Here is a 17,046-nt window from a genome sequence, read left to right on the forward strand (position 1 = left end):
ATTACATATTTGAAAATATGTTTGTTTTTATTTTGTTTTTGCTTGTTGTCTAGACTGAAGATTTGAAGGGGCCAATGAGTATTCTTATCATTGAGGCATTCTATGGAGGCTCCCATAAACAGCTGGTGGACCTGCTCCAAGAAGAGTTAGAAGACTGTGTTCTTTACACCCTTCCTGCAAAGAAATGGCACTGGAGAGCACGGACTTCGGCTCTGTACTTCTCTCAGAATGTTCCCGTCAGTGAGCATTACAGGTGATTAGAACTCAGCATGCAGATGCAGCTTATTTTCAGTGCTCCTGTTATCACATTGTTGTCTCTCTTTTGGCATCACTGACAATTTCTCCAGCAGTGGAACTGGCTGTTATGATTGCAGAAGGTACTGATGTACAGACAACCTGATCCATAGGAAAGTAGTCTTATTTAAAATAAGAGTCCATGTGTCTTGTGATTTTGTCTTATATTCTTGTGTCAATGAGTGACATTTTTTTTTCACCTGAGAATTACCTGGTCTTGAGCACATTTTTTCCCCCTCAAAACCTCCAAAGCCTTTTGTAGTGAGCATACTGTACTAGTGTTGTTTATTGTGTCTGTTGTGTAATAGTAGCCAGGATTGAAGATGGATGTGACCAAGGCTTTAAGTATGTTGAGGTAGAGATAGATGTATAAACGCAATGACAGAAGGAAAGGTGGAGAAGTTGATTTTGACTGGCAAACTAAAGGAGAGTTTGCAGAGTTGGTAACCTTTGACTTATTCTTGTAGGATGATTGTTGGGACATAGACCTCTAATTTGAATTCTGATTTGTTAGGAAGTAGGAAAAAAGGGCACCTGTTTGAAGGAGCTTTACGGGACACACTTGAAAGGTGAAGAAGATGGACTAGTTACAGTTGCAGGTTAGGATGGAATCCTCTTGACCATTTATTCCCTCCTTGTTCTCTATTCACATCTACTGCTGGGTGTCTCTTGATTGTTAAATAGTAGAAGTCTGTCCTATTGAGATTCACATACTTCATTTTATTTTGGTTTTGGAACCCTCTCTGTGTAACTGCACTAGGTTAGGCAGGAGTGAGGAGTGCCATGCTTACATTAAAGGAGTTAGGGCAGACGGATTGTTTGAGCAAGGTTGCCTTGCAAAGCTGCAGTGCCCACCTTGGCCCCCAGTAGCAATACTCATCTACTGCTTCTAAAGTGGACTGGCCACAGAAGATATAGCAGCTGGTGATTTAAAAGCAGGTTGCTCTTCTCAGTAGTAATCGGGGGACTCAGGAAATAACCAATTTTGTGTGTGAAGACCATGGATCATCTCCTAGAACTCTGTCATCTGTGATAGCAGTGAACAATGAAGTGACATTGCTTAGGATTTTAAGTGCAAAATATATTTTAGTGAATATTGAGAATTTGGAATTTTAAAAATCTAATGTGTATACTTCCTTACATAATTTAATGTTTCATATTCTGCTATAACAAAATGAGTATTGTTGATTCACTAATAGAATGAGAAATGTCAGTGAATGTATTTATGTAAAAGTTATAAAGGCAATGACAAGACTATTGCTGTGTTAAAATGTGACTGCTTATAGTTGCTTTCACATCTCATTTAATAGTGTTTTCACAGCACCAGTTGTATTATATTACTTAAGGTCAAGTAATCTGGTTTAGTGTATGGCACATTTTCATTTAACATTACCATTGAATATAATACATTTCTACAGTGATTTGAACATTGAAGTGAACCATATCTACTCCTTGATTATTTTGATTATGCAGCTTTTCAGAATTAAATTATTGTGTCACACATATGTGTCTGTGGATAGCATGCAAACAAACACTTTATAGCACATCGCTTCCTCACTCCTATTAGAGCCCATAGCGATTGAGAATAAACGTCATAATGCTCCTGGAAGCAGTCTTATATGAGAGGTGGATTTCTGAAAGATCATTATATAAAATATTGTTCAACAATAGCCATGACTTTCAATTCCAAACACTGATATCTTCCAAGATCAGCCATTTAATCTGGGCAGTGAACTTCATTAATCTAATCAGATACCATCCAAAGGCACATCTTGCCAGTTTAACTTACAGTTGTATTTGACCAAAGATATTTCATCTGCTCTATACCAAAAATTTTTCTGAATATTTTGGAAAGTTAGCTGCAGCTTGAAAACCTAAACTAAATTAGAAAATATGATTACTCAATCTTAGATCAAAGTACAAGAATAGCCTTTTGTTAAACAGCATAGATCTGATCACTGTGGAGATTTATAAAGATTGAAAAGACTTTGCTTCCCAATTGCTTATTCTCTTTGTACATTTGTCCAGTAAATCATCAGAATTCACACAGGTAAAATTATTCAGTACTAATAATGCCTACTGGGGTGGTGCCGTGGCTCACTTGGTTAATCCTCCGCCTGTGGCGCTGGCTTCCATATGGGCACCGGTTCTAGTCCCGGTTGCTCCTCTTCCAGTCCAGCTCTCTGCTATGGCCCGGGAAAGCAGTGGAGGATGGCTCAGGTGCTTGGGCCCCTGCACCCACATGTGAGACCAGGAAGAAGCACCTGGCTCCTGGCTTTGGATTGGCGTAGCTCCGGCCATAGCGGCCATTTTTGGAGTGAACCAACGGAGGGAAGACCTTTCTCTCTCTCTCTCTCTCTCTCACTAACTCTATCTGTCAAATAAAGAAAAAAAATAATGCCTATTATGCAGATTACTCTGAACAAATAGGAACATGTCTGACAAGAAGACCTTCATTGTAGGTACAGATGTTATTTTTTTGGCTGCTGCATATGTAGCTGTCACTGTTATGAGCTTATTGTCCAGAAAACATTCTACTATTAAAAGAATAGATGTTAACAGTGTAATTAACCAGTTGGATTCTGTTTTATCCAAAACAGCTAAAAGAATACATAATGATTCACATTGGAGCTATTCCATTTTATAATAGATTACAAAAGCTCAACAAATTATTTTTCCAGTAGTAATTAGTACTTATTGAAAACTCTGCAAAATGTAGAAAAAGTTTCTGGGGATAAGACTTGAATGTAGGCCTTAAAGTTTGTATTCTAAAATGTGTCATTTATCTCAGAATCAATCATTTTTATTTTTATTTTTAGAATGTATCTTACAGTAGCCATCAATGGGTATTTCATTAAAATTTCTTCCTACAGTGTCTTTATTGAACTAAAAATTCGCTGTTACTTAAATTTTTTTTTTTTTTTTTTTTTTTTTTGCACCAACATGCTTACAGTTAGATTTTTCTTCTGTCTGAAGAAGTGTGGCAGATACTCATGGCTGGGCTGCCCATTTAAGGGCCACTGTTCTTGTTAACTGAGTCAAAATTTTCTTCGGGGTGGCTCAGTTCCCAGCCCTGGAAAGGAAGCATGGTCCATCTTGTTCCATAGTGAAGGTCTCCTTCTTTTGCAGGCCTTTCTTGCAGTTAGGATTGGTAAGTCCTCCAGTTGTGGCAAATTAGAGTTAAGTAGATGACCGCATCACTTGCTTTTTTTGTTATTTTATCTATAAAAAGAGAAAACCCTTTCCTGCATTTGACTGAAGTTATGAAGTCTGCAATGATGAAGTACAAAGACAAGGAACACCTGGATTGCCACAGATGGGCTGTGGAAGGTTAGAGAGACTATTTTGGACAATATAACTACCAAGTTACCCGAAAGAAATGCTGTGTCTTTAAAAATCTGGAAATGCTTCATGAACTAATAACTAATTTCTTTTTAAGTCTGCAGCTGAGCAAAATAAGAGAAATCTGTAGGGGCCCTACATGAAGGAGGATCTAGAAATTGGAGTGGTGAGGTAGCTTCAGAGCCCTGGTTGTCTAGTTTTCATAAAGGTGACTTGTTCTATAAGTTTTTACATTCTTGAAGTGGAATATTGTGCAGCTCTAACATGAAGGAGCAAGCTTTTTGTGTAGTCTTAGAGAAGGCTCTCCAGAAAAGTTAAGTAATAAAAAAGTAAGGTGCTCAGTAGTCTTACTACACGCGGTCTTTGATATAAAGAAAGGGAGGCATAGAATGAACTGGTGGAAGAGTGTTGTAGAAATGAATAAAAATAGTTGCCCAGGGAAGATTGTGGCAGAGGTTGTCAGGGCTCTGCCCACATCCCTGGCCAACTTCCTTCTGTTGGTGTCTGTAGCCGCTTGTTGAGGGAGCAGCCACTCTGCCATGCACACAGCAGGCCTGGAGCAGTTCTTCACAAGTGATTTTCACAGCTCGGTGAAATCCTTCTGAAGTATGTGCAGAATGTCAGGAAACCAAAAATCTTGATCACAAAGAACTCATATTGCATATTACACAATAGGCATATTACAAAGTGCACTGCCTCCAGATTGATAGCTACATCTGTATCTTCTTTAATAAATTTATTTTTAGTTTTTTTTGTTTGTTTATTATATGCAAGGTCCTCCAAAAGCTTGCAACTCCAGCCAGGGTTCCTCTCAGTTCGATCTAGGAGTTGTACTGGAAATGAACAGTAAGCAGAAGAGGAAACAATAAGTAGAAGTTGTGGAATTGAAAGCAAATACATAATGAGATAAACTAATAGTTACTTTGAAATAATAAAATGGATAAACTATTGTTAGGTTGATATTTTTAAATAAAAAGCACAAATAAATTTTAGAATAAAAGTAACTACAGACACAGCAAAAAGAAGACATGCTTTGAGTACTTATTATGGCAATACACTTGAAAACTTGGACAAAATGGGTAATTTCTCAGAAAAACATAACTTATGAAATCTCATTCAAAATGAAATAGAAAATCTGAGTGGATGCATAATCATTTAAAATGTTGACTCATTAGCTAAATATTCAGTGTAAAGAAGGAGATAAGGACTGTGTGCAAGGTTGGTTTTCTTCCCCATGTCACCCTGCCTCTTTCCAAACTTCTGTTTCATGAAATTGAGCATCTGCTCTTTTGAATTTTCTATTTCTTCTAGCCACATAAATCCAAATAATGATCATCATTATGATATCTTGCCTCCCCATTCTACCTTTTATTAATGTCTGTGGGGCAGTAAGGAAAGCCAGTGGTTGGACAGAACATGAGTTGATAGAATGTTCAATCAGGTAAGTGATGCAGAAAGGGAAACTAAAGCTAAGATGATATTTGATTATTCCTTTTTTCAACTATGATTTGCCTTTTTCTTTAAAGGTACCAAAACTGAGTTCTTTCATTAAGCATATTGTGGTCATGAAAAGTGTGATTTTTTTTCTCTAATGAACTCTTCTCTATGAAACATTGAATATAACTCTCTTTGAGGAAATGAGCATTTTTAGATGATGTGAGTGCCATATGTGTATGTTTGTTGCTTATAGCTGGCCCTTGTGAACAAAGTATGGGTAAACCAATGAGTATAAGTGAATTGCTAAGGTGGTGGTTTCTCAAAAAATTTTCTTTTGTAAATTCCTAATTAAAATTTTTCTTTCCTTGACATTTATATCTTATTTTGAATGTTTATCTTTATACAAATATTTGAATAATTTAATAAAACCTTAGTTGTAAATTGCCCTTTATGATGGTTATTATTATTTTCATTTTATCTGGAACCCAGACAGAGAGACACAGTGACATTTCAGTTCGCTGTTTCACTCTGCAGATGCCTTCAACAGCCAGGGCTGGGCTTGACTGAAGCCAGGAGCAGGAATTTGGGTCTCTCACGTGAGTGGCAGGGACCCAAGCACCTGAGCTCTTTGCTGCTGCTTCCCAGGGTGTGCAATGAAGGAAACTGGATGGGAAGTGGAATAGCCAGGATTTGAACCAGGCAGTTCATTACAGGATGTGGGCACCCCAAGCAGCATCTGCCCCCACCTGCCCCCATCTGCTTTTATTAGTATGTACTTTGCAGGATAATTTAATGCTGTTTTAATCATGAAAACACCTTTTTATTATTGTGCATTACAGTTGGTAGTATAAAAGTAAGTGTTGACTTAATAAGACTTTTCTAATAGATGAAGTATTATTAGACATACATAGGGTAGTCACTTTAGTAACCTGAATTAGATTTAATGGGATTAAATAATAATACTAGTAGCTAACATTTTGAACACTTACCATGTAGGCATTCCACAATCCTGTAACTTAGATATTGTCATCCTGATGTTACAGAGGAGCGAACTGAAGCTTTGCAAATTAACTTGCTTGTACTTTGAGAATTAACTTTCTTTCTTTCTTTCTTTTTTTTTGTCTACTTATTTGAAAGTTAGAGAGGTGGAGAGAGAGAGAGAGATAGTGAGAGAGACAGAGAGAGAGAGAGAGAGGGGATCTTCCATCCTAGTCTCCCATACGGGTGCAGGGCCCAAGCACTTGGGCCATCCTCCACTGCACTCCCTGGCCACAGCAGAGAGCTGGCCTGGAAGAGGGGCAACCAGGACAGAATCCGGCGCCCCGACTGGGACTAGAACCCGGTGTGCCGGCGCCGCAAGGTGGAGGATTAGCCTAGTGAGCCGCGGGGCTGACGAGAATTAACTTTCTAGTTAGTCATGAATATGTCATTTGACCTCAAGTCTGGACACCTGAAAAGATCATATAGTGTTTATTCTGTTTCTTTAAATTTATTAATAATGATTTTATTTATTTATTTGAGAGAGAGAGAGAGAGTGTTACAGAAAGGGAGAGGGAGAGACAAACATAGGTCTCCCATCCGCTGGTTCACTCCCCAAATGGCTGCAAAGGCCAGAGCTGTAACGGCTTGAGCTGGGCCGATCTGAAGCAGGAACCAGGGGCTCCTTTGGGGTCTCCCACATGGGTACATGGGCCCAAGCACTTGGGCCACCTTCCACTGCTTTCCCAGGCCATTAGGAGAGAGCCGGATGGGAAGAGGAGCAGCTAACACACAAACCCGTGCCCATATGGACCTGGTGCCACAGGCGGAGGCTTAGCCTACTACGCCACAGCACCATGCTTTTTTTTTTTTTTAATATTTATTTATTAATGTATTTGAAAGGCAGAGTTACAGAGAGGGAGGGAGGGAGGGAGGGAGGGAGGGAGAGAGAGATTGAGAGAGATCTTCCATCTGCTGGTTCACACCCCAGTGGCCGCAATGGGTGGAGCTGGGCCAATCTGAAACTAGGATCCTGGAGCTTCTTCCAGGTCTCCCCAATGGGTGCAGGGGCCCAAGGACTTGGGCCATCTTCCATTGCTTTTCCAGGCCATAGCAGAGAGCTGGATTGGAAGTGGAGCAGCCGGGAATGGAAACGGTGCCAATATGGGATGCCGGCACTGCAGGTGGCAATTTTACCTGCTATGCCACAGCGCTGGCCCTGCATTTGTTCTTTTTCCGAGATCAGACGAGATCGGGCGTGTTCAGGGTGGTATGGCCGTAGACGCATTTGTTCTTTTTAAACCCTACTCCTAACCACCATGCTATCGCAATTCACTGTGGAAGCAGGGTAAATTAAATCTAAATACCTTCTTTATTAAAATATATTATGTGATTCTATAGTTAGAGTTGTACTTGGTGCTTCTCCTGGTTGAGAGAAGCGTTACAGTTCTTGAATGTGGTTGGAGCTTGGAGATGAGAAACCAGACTCTCTTCTATGCCTGTGAGTCTGATGATCTTGTTTTTTTCTCAGTCTGTCTTCCTTTAGTTTTTAGCCTTAGCAGTCACAGATCATTTACACTTTCTTCTTTTGAGATTTTTCCTTAAAATACAGATAAGAGAATACGTATGACGCTCGCTTTTTCATAGGGTAGACTCACAAAGACACAAGTAACAGTCTTTGTTTAGGGTGCACAGTCCCTGCCATTCCCACATTATCCTCAAACTGATAGACTTTGAAGTTCTCTATATGGTTTATGAACTTGGCTGGGGGCATCATTCTGTTACTGCCCAGGTCAGTAGGCTGATACCATTCCCAGTTGTGTGCACTGCTTATGTTTTGGGTGATATTCTGACCCTGTATGACTTTGTCATTAGGTGCAGCGTAGCATCCCACAGTGTCACCAGTGTGTGTCTGCTCTATTTAGGAGAGCTGGCTGAGACTTTTTATTTTGGTGTGTTGCATACCAGTCTTGGTGTCCTGGTTAGCCAGCACACACAGCAGCCTTCTAGATTGGCGTGGCCTTTCTGGCTTCCTCTGCAGGATTTTGTCTCAGTGAAGTTTCCTTTGAGGTACAGTATTTTTCAGTTTAGCCATCTGGATTTTATGTTGAAAATGTAGCTGACCACAACACTGCAGAAATAGAATGATTCTGCAAACCAAATAACTATTCGGTTGGTTTCTGTCTCTCTATCTCCTTTCCCTTTCTCACTGTCTTTTACACATACACTCACAAACACACACACTTCTTTGCAAACTAGAATTCAAACCTGTTACACTTTGTAAAGGCTGGTTTCCATGCTTCATGTTTTTCACTTATTTGTGTGTTTCTTTGTCAGTACTCTCAAAAAGTAAAATATTTCAGTAACTGGGGGTGGGTAGGATATTTTTCTTGTTATGGAGTTCATAGTTTATTCACACCAAAATCTGCTCATTCAGAGTGTTTGAATAAGTAGCACACACTGTGAAGCCACTGCTTCCAAGGAGTTAAGTACTGCGGTGCAACTTCAAGTGTGTGTTTTTAATATACCTTCTAGCTTATTCAAGAAATAAAATAAAGTAGCACATGTTAGATTCTATACAATCCCTGGGTAATTGTTCCTGTGGAATAACAAGACATTATTTTGAATACACTCTGGGCTGTAAAGACCTCTAGGGTAAATCTCCTGTACATTTAACCTCTGAAATTTGACAGCTATATTTTAAGACAAACTGGGTGCTTATTACACTTTTACAGAGGGGAGATATTCATTATTTTTAATGAATTGAATGGAAAAGGCAAACAAAATAAGGGGGCAACAAACCTATCCCTCAGTTGGATGCAAAATACACTTTTGTATAAAGAGCTCTGACTGTAGAGTAAGAACTATTATAATTTTGCTTTTATGTATAACTTGCATGTTTGTGATGTGAAAATTGAAATTGTTAGTCTGATTTTTACAGCACTTGGAATCAGTTGTTCTCAGGTGTTGAATGTCTTCAACATGGTTAGTCCCCATAGCATGGGAAACAACATTTAGAAAGTGAAATGATTTTAATTGTTTCCATCTCCACATTATTTGAGAAAGTTATTCTGCTTTTATTAAGGTGTTTCTCAGGGTATACACGAGTGCCAGTCTCTGTAGTTGGGGCCTCTGAAGGTATGATGTAGATACTCTGTTGTCCTTTTCTTTGCACATTTTTCCTTCTTAAAAGGCAGCTTTCATACTTACTCTTACTCTCCCGGGTCAGAGTTGGATTTTTACCCCTCTCTGGGAACCACTGTCCTGTACATGACATTAAATGACTTATTCTTCTCCATATTCCCTTTCTGTATCCTCTGTGGGGCAGGCTCTGGCGTTCAGCCACGTGTTTGCCTTGCTGGTCTCTCCAGTAAGTTATTCATTCAAGATAACTGCTGAGTCAGTGCAGCTGCCCGCAGGAGAGCCTTCCTGTCCATTTCATCCTTTTATCTTCCTTAAGAATGTTGTCCTAAAGCCTGTAAGGTCTGTTTTATATTTTTCTTTGTTCACCGTCTTATACAGATGATAAAAATTCAGCTTCTCCCCTTTTGAGGGTCAGTTCCTGTTGAATATGTGTGGTGTGAGAGCCTTGGAGGCAGAAGCTTTGACTATGATTTCCCTGGGCTACCTAAGTGTTGGACTTTTTAAAGCTTGTGTGCACTATTTTCTTCCTTCTTCAGTATTTACGAAGACCCAGTGCATGTGCTAGCACTGGCGCTATGGAGTCAGATTTAACACATTTGGACATACAGTGCCAGCACATAAAAAGCACTCAGTGAACACTTTGTTAACTGAAAGAAAGCTTAGTACCCTTGTTCATTTGCTGATACTCATAGTCTTGATTTACTGATCCCTGATGGAGAGACATCAGTGACTTCTTACACCTGTTAAACCCCAGATTACACACAGGAGTTTTCTGTAGTGACTGATTTGGGCCCTGCCTGCTTCTGCAACCTCATCTCCCTTCGCCTTTGGCTCAGACTTGTTCATCGACCGTAGCAGCCAGCATTGGCCATGTTTACTCATTCTGAAATGTTCTGTTACTACTTGCTGGTCCCTTCACAGGTAACGCTCACACTTCCTCTCCAAACCATGTGTTGTTCATCGCTTTCTCCTTCCTGTCCTTCAAGTCCAGCCTTCAGCGAGGCTTCCCTGAGTGCCCTGTGTAAAATACATCGTTAGTTCAGCTCCTTCCCCTACTCTATCATTTTATAACTTGTATTTATTTTGTTTGCTTGATTTTTTTTTTTTTACTCTCCAATGAGTCTAAATTTAATGATAACAAGGCCCGTATATGGCTTTGTTTACCATTCTATTCCCAGGAGTATGGTACCTAGCAGGTAGTAACTGCTTAGTGAATATGGTGGAATTAATGACTTCATGGGCTTGGGAAATGAAAAGAAAATATGATTGTAATTGGCTTTCTGATTTGCTCTTTTTTTTTTCTCTTGTCAGTACCAGTATCATCTGTTTAGGGAAATCATCTCTTCTACATAGAAACTTCTTCTTTTTTCTTTTTTTAAATATTTATGTATTTGAAAGGCAGAGTTACAGAGAGGCAGAGGGAGAGAGAGAGGTCTTCCATCCATTAGTTTGCTCCCAAATGGCCACAACAGCCAGGGTTGAGCCAGGATGAAGCCAGGAGTCAGAAGCTTTATCCAAGTCTTCCATGGGAGTATAGGTGCCCAAGTACTTGGGCCATCCTCCATTGCTTTCCCCGGCACACTAGCAGGGAGCTGAATCAGAAGAGGAGCAGCTGGGTCTCGAACTAGCACCCATATAGGATGCTGGCCCTGCAGGCAGCAGCTTTACCCTCTATGCCACAGCACCAGCCCCCATAGAAACTTCTTAAACATTTAAGGGTTTGTGTTACTCAGTTTTATGTCAATAAAGGATTCCAAACACATTTACTCATTTATTTTTATGGGTTTTATTAATCATACTATGATAGCAGTCATCAACCAGTATGTAAATTTTGATAAAGCAAAATAATTTTTTAATTGGAATTTGCCCTTTGAAAAAGTGTTTCTAGGAAAAAAGTGATTCTTTGTTCAAGAAGTTTTCTTGAATCCACATTGTACCTCTGATATTTTAAATAATTTTGTGTGTTTGTGTTTTCGGGTTTTTAGATTTTGCAATGACTACCCATGAATGGTGTCATTTTAATTTATTATGTAGAAACTATCATTGTAGGGGCTGAGGCTGTGGTATAGTGGGTAAAGCCTCTGCTGCAGTGCCAGCATCCCATATGGGTGCAAGTTCAAGTCTTGTCTACTCCATTTCCAATCAAGCTCCCTGCTTGGGAAAGCAGTGGGAGTTTGCCCAAGTGCTTGGGCCCCTGCATGTATGTGGGATATCTGGAAGAAACTCCTGGCTTTTGGCTTCATAATGGCCCAGCTATGGCCATTACAGACACTTGGGGAGTGAACCAGTAGATGGAAGATCTCTCTCTGCTCTACTGCTCTCTCTGTAAGTCTGCCATTCAAACAAATGAATAAATATTTAAAAACAAAGTAAAAAAGAAAGAAAAAATCTATCAGGATAAATGGGAGATTAGAATTTGCCCCAAAGAGGTATTTTGCTTTGCTACTGCAAATATTTAAGCTTTTCATATGGGCCAAGGACCTCAATAGACATTTTTCAAAAGACGAAATCCAAATGACCAACAGACACATGAAAAAATCTTCAGGATCACTAACTATCAGGGAAATGCAAATCAAACCACAATGAGGTTTCACCTCACCCCTGTCAGAATAGCTCACATACAGAAATCTACCAACAACAGATGCTGGTGAGGATGTGGGGGAAAAGGGACACTAACCCAATGTTGGTCGGAATGCAAACTGGTTAAGCCACTATGGAAGTCAGTTTGGAGATTCCTTAGAAACCTGAATATAACCCTACCATACAACCCAGCCATCCCACTCCTTGGAATTTACCCAAAGGAAATTAAATTAGCAAACAAAAAAGCTGTCTGCAGCTTACTGTTTATTGCAGCTCAATTCACAATAGCTAAGACCTGGAATCAACCTAAATGCCCATCAACAGACTAGATAAAGAAATTATGAACATGTACTCTATAGAATACTATGCAGCAGTAAAAAACAATGAAATCCGGTCATTTACAACAAAATGGAGGACTCTGGAAAACATCATGCTGAGTGAAATAAGCCAGTCCCAAAGGGACAAATATCATATGTTCTCCCTGATTGGTGACAACTAACTGAGCACCAAAAAGAAAACCTGTTGAAGTGAAATGGACACTATGAGAAACAGTGACTTGATCAGCCCTTGTCCTGATTGTTGAGGAACAACTTAATTTTTAGTATTTTTTTTGTCCTACTTAATACTATTGGTTGAACTCTTTTATTAACACACAATTATTCTTAGGTGTTTAAATTTAACTGAAAAGTGATCTCTGTTAAATACAAGATGTACAATTTGGGACATGCTCAATCAGACTTGCCCCAAACAGTAGAGTTAGAAACGTGCCAGGGGATTCCAATTCAATCTCATCAAGGTGGTATGTACCAATGCCATCTCACTAGTCCAAGTGATCAATTTCAGTTCATAATTTGTCATAATGATAGGATTAAGAGTCAAAGAGGTCACATAAACAAGGCTAGTGTCTGCTAATACTAACTGATAGAATTAAAAAGGAGAGAACAATCCAACATGGGAAGCGAGATACACAGCAGACTCATAGAATGGCAGTTGCCCTAAACAGCACTCTGGCCTCAGAATCAGCCCTTAAGGCATTCAGATCTGGCTAAAAAGCCCATGAGAGTATTTCAGGCATGGAAAGCCAAGACACTGTGGCAAAAAACAAAAACAAAAACAAAACAAAACAAAACAAAAAAAAACAACAAAAAAAACACCTAAATAAAAGATCTCTGTGAGTGAGATCCCAGCAGAAAGAACGGGCCATCAAAGAAGGAGGTGCCTTTCTCTGAAGGGAGGAGAGAACTTCCACTTTGACTATGGCCTTGTCTAAATAAGATCAGAGTTGGCAAACTCAAGAGGCGTGCATAGCCTTGGCAGCTCATGACAAGACTCTCAGATGATCACTGACGCCATAAACAAGAGTGTCAATTGTTAAAATCAACAACAGGAGTCACTGTACACTTACTCCCCGTGTAGGATCTCTGTCCTTAATGTGTTGTACTATGTGAATTAACGGTATAACTAGTACTCAAACAGTACTTTACACTTTGTGTTTCAGTGTGGATGCAAACTGTTGAAATCTTTACCTAATTTATACTGAATTGATCTTATGTATATAAAGATAATTGAAAATGGATCATGATGCGAATGGAATGGGAGAGGGAGCAGGAGATGGGAGGGTTGCGGGTGGGAGGGAAGTTATGGGGGGGGGGAGCCATTGTAATCCATAAACTGTACTTTGGAAATTTATTAAATAAAAGTTAAAAAAAGGAAGGGCAACCATACATGTTTTGTAGCCAAAACCATGAGGAGTACTATAGTCAAATGTGGGAGTGAGTTAAGAAAAAGTGGATAGGACAATTACTACATCAGTATGGACTGACAGCATAGAGGAAGAGAAATATGGTCCTTGGATTCAAACATCTGGTTTAGAAATATATTTTTAATGAGAAACATGAAAGTAGAGGTGGAAGTCGGAAAGGAACTAGCAATGTGAATGAAATTTGGGTTGTTTGCATTTCACTAGTCATGGATTTGTGTGGGTCCTGAACTGAAATTTTTACTTATTCTGTCAATGAAAAAAAAAAGAATTCAGTTTATAAGTTAATTTAGTCAGAACTCAGTGAAGGAAAAAAAATCAGTGAGGTCACAAAGTAATTTCAGTTATAATTGTTTATATTATTGTAAATATTTATTTATTTAGGCAAAGATCAAGGTCTTGAATCTGCTGATTCACTTCCTTAATGTATGCAGCAGCCAAGCCTGGATCAAGTCCAAGCTAGAAGCCAGAATCTCCATCCTGGTCTCTTGAATGAATGGAAGAGACCCAAGTACTTGGGCTGTCATCCACTGCTTTCTAGGAAGTTGGATCAGAATTGGAGTAGGTGGGATTCACACTGGCATTCCAATTTGGGATGCCATCATCACAAGCAGCATCTCAACCTGCTTCATATAATGCTAATTGTAAATTACTCAGTTTACTTAATTACATTGGCTCAATGAGTTTGCTTTGGAAACACTTTAAGTTAGTCTATGTACTTAAATGTAATAAAGCTTACTTTAAAAAATGTAATGTGGGGCAAGTGTTTGGCCTAGTGGTTAAGAAGCTTGCTGGATTACCTGCATCCAGTATCAGAATGTCTGGATTCAAGGCCCAGATTTGCTCTCAATTCTAGCTTGCTGCTAGTGCACACCTTGGGAGACAGCAAAGATAGCTTGTGTGGTTGAGTTCCTCCTGCCCACAAGGGAGAACTAGATTGATTCCCAGCTCCTGGCTTTGACCCAGGTGCCCTGGCCATTATGGGCATTTGAGAAGTGAATTAGTAGATGGGTGCTCTGTCTCTCAAATAAAATAGTAACTAAAGGAATAAGTTAAAAATTGCTGTAATACTGGCTCTTTTCTCCTATTTAAGTTTAATCATATATACACAATCAGTAAATAAAGAATTCATTATTTGATATTAACTTCTGAAACTTACAACCCCTCTTCTTTCCCAACCCCAAGTCAAGCAAGGTATTAGGTGCATCTAGAGAATTCATTTGCTATTTCACCAAGTGAGAATGTGTGAGTAAGCTTGAAGTTGCCACTATTGGCATGTAGTTTAGAAAAGCCAGTTTCTTCCTCAGTGGGCTAGAATAGCAGAAATGCATTTGATGAACTATGTACCAGACACAAATGATAGGAGGTAAATTTCTTCTCTTGGATACAGTTCTACTTTTTTGGACTACTCAGATGATGTTCACCAAGTCAATATTTCTAAAGCTGTCATGTACATATTTCTGGGAAAATTCCTCATACCTGCTAACCTGTAGTTCACTACAATGGTAGATCTAAGATGTGAAGGATGTTAGGTCATAATTTCTCTATGTATACTGTCGCTCCCCCTCTTCGTGGAGGAACGACACAGGACCCTGCGCTGTTCTTTTGTCTGCTCGGCCCTCCCCGGGTTTGCTGCTGGTTCTTCCCGGGTTGGCTACCGACCCTTCCACCTCCGTGGAAGGGCGGTTCCCCCTAGCCACTTTCCCCACTTCCGCGGGGGAGCGGCACACCGCCGGCCGGCTCTCTCGGGGGCTGCACAGGTGTTCCTTCAGATAGATGTTCCCCTTAGATGTTCCTGGTGCATGTTGTCTCTCTCCTCCTTTATAGTCCTCTTCCACCAATCCCAACTCTGCTACCCACACGCCGAGTACGCTGCTCTCCTCCAATCAGGAGCAGGTCCTACAGTTTATTGGTTGAACTGGAGGCAGCTGTGTAGAAGCTGTTTCTCCCTTCTCAGCGCCATATTGTGGGAGAGCAGATGCATAGAATAAGTCTTAATTCCAGTAACTTAGTCTAGTCTGGGTTGCTCCCAGTTGCTCCCCACAGTATACAGTATTGATACAGATATTTATCTGTATACAGACTGTTTTAGTGGTTTCCAAGAATTTTAGAAAATGAAAGATGTGAAACAGCTTTTGTGATTTTCTCTATTATAAATTAAATGTAATGAAAACATAGTTATGAAATCCAATATAATTCAGGACATATTATTTACATATTGTATAGTATGTATCTGTATTGTATTATGATTTTTTTCCTTCAAATGTAATGATTTTAGCCTTCATTTTGTAATATTGCTGAGTGTCATCAGTTTTCTCAAAGGGAATTTTTAACTTTTAAAAACAGAAATCAACTCACTTTTATGGGAAAAGATTTTTTAATATCATTTTCTAGGAGATTTTGTTATTAGGAAACCAAGCAATACTCAGTACCACTGTTGCAAATTTTTGGGGTTCCTTGACTTACTATTTCATTATAACTAGTGGAAATGAAGAGATTTATAAAGTGACTGAGAGGACTAAGCAATTAGTTTAAGCAATATTCTTATTTTTCTAAGTCTTTAAAGATATTTGATGACACTCATTTTATTTACAGTATTTTTGGTAGAGTAAGAGAAGCAGAGGTTAAATGAAATTTGAGTGTTTTTTAATCTTTAAGTTCAGTTCGTGTAAGTAATAGTTTTCCTTGTCTGATTTGGTATTTAGAACTAGTAGAGGAAACTAGAAGATATACATACATACATACATTCATATATAAAAATAAGTAGAAATACTGGTGATTTTAGAGTTGAACTACCTGAAAAACATTTAGGCTTTTAGAACCATGACCTTAACATTTGCCTTCTTTCAGTCAGTTTTATTTTAAATATAATCCTGTCAGATGGTAGTGATCCACTTGAACTGTGTTGAATTTTATTTATTTATTTTTCCAGGGAAAAAGGCTCCAAGAAAACTTCTGTTCTTTAATATGTTCAGCATGTATATGTTTTACACCTATTAACCAGTATTAAAAACGCAGTTTCGGATTAGATGTCTAAATCTGAGAGGCGTTGTGGTGAGTCCCAGACTCTTAGAAGTATTGAAAAAGCAAGTTTTGATGAGTAGAAGTTGCCTTTTTGATAAGGCATCTTTCAGTCTTCTCTGGCCCCAGATACTAAGGAATTTGCATTATTAATGTTTCTTTGCTTTTATGTTCCAAACTTTATTGGATAGTATGATTTTTGATGATAAACCTTTCATATATTGAATATGTCCAGTTATAGAATTCATGATATGTATATTCCATTACGGCTGTTTTATAGTACAGAAGAAAAGGTAACAGTCAAGGATTTAGACTGACGATGGATGTGAATAGTTGCAAACTTGATATTTCTTATATTTTAGAAACGTGCTGGGAAATCTCTGAAGTAACACACTACAACCTGGTTGTGTTTGGTACTTTTACACTTCACAATGGGGAGGGAAGAAGTCCTTGCTCTCCAAATTTATCTATATGAGTCACCAAGTCTTCTT

The 17,046-nt window shown here is 39.0% G+C and overlaps 1 protein-coding gene across 33 annotated transcripts in view; it reads left to right on the forward strand.

Moving 5' to 3' along the window:
• The window catches only part of QTMAN (queuosine-tRNA mannosyltransferase), a 430,462-nt gene that overhangs the window by 131,552 nt on the left and 281,864 nt on the right, over window positions 1-17,046 (forward strand). For 32 of the 33 annotated variants that reach the window (XM_089329218.1, XM_089329219.1, XM_089329217.1 and 29 more), the window contains one exon: window positions 54-253. In XM_089329218.1, the coding sequence (XP_089185344.1) occupies window positions 75-253 (179 nt within the window). In that variant the 5' untranslated portion in view covers window positions 54-74. Of the gene's footprint in view, window positions 1-53; window positions 378-17,046 lie in introns of all 33 variants that reach the window. The other variant, XM_070070984.2, reaches the window with a different exon arrangement.

This window comes from Oryctolagus cuniculus, chromosome 3 (genome assembly GCF_051225735.1).
Source record: "Oryctolagus cuniculus isolate XC-2025 breed Fujian yellow rabbit chromosome 3, ASM5122573v1, whole genome shotgun sequence".
NCBI classification, from domain to species: Eukaryota; Metazoa; Chordata; class Mammalia; order Lagomorpha; family Leporidae; genus Oryctolagus; species Oryctolagus cuniculus.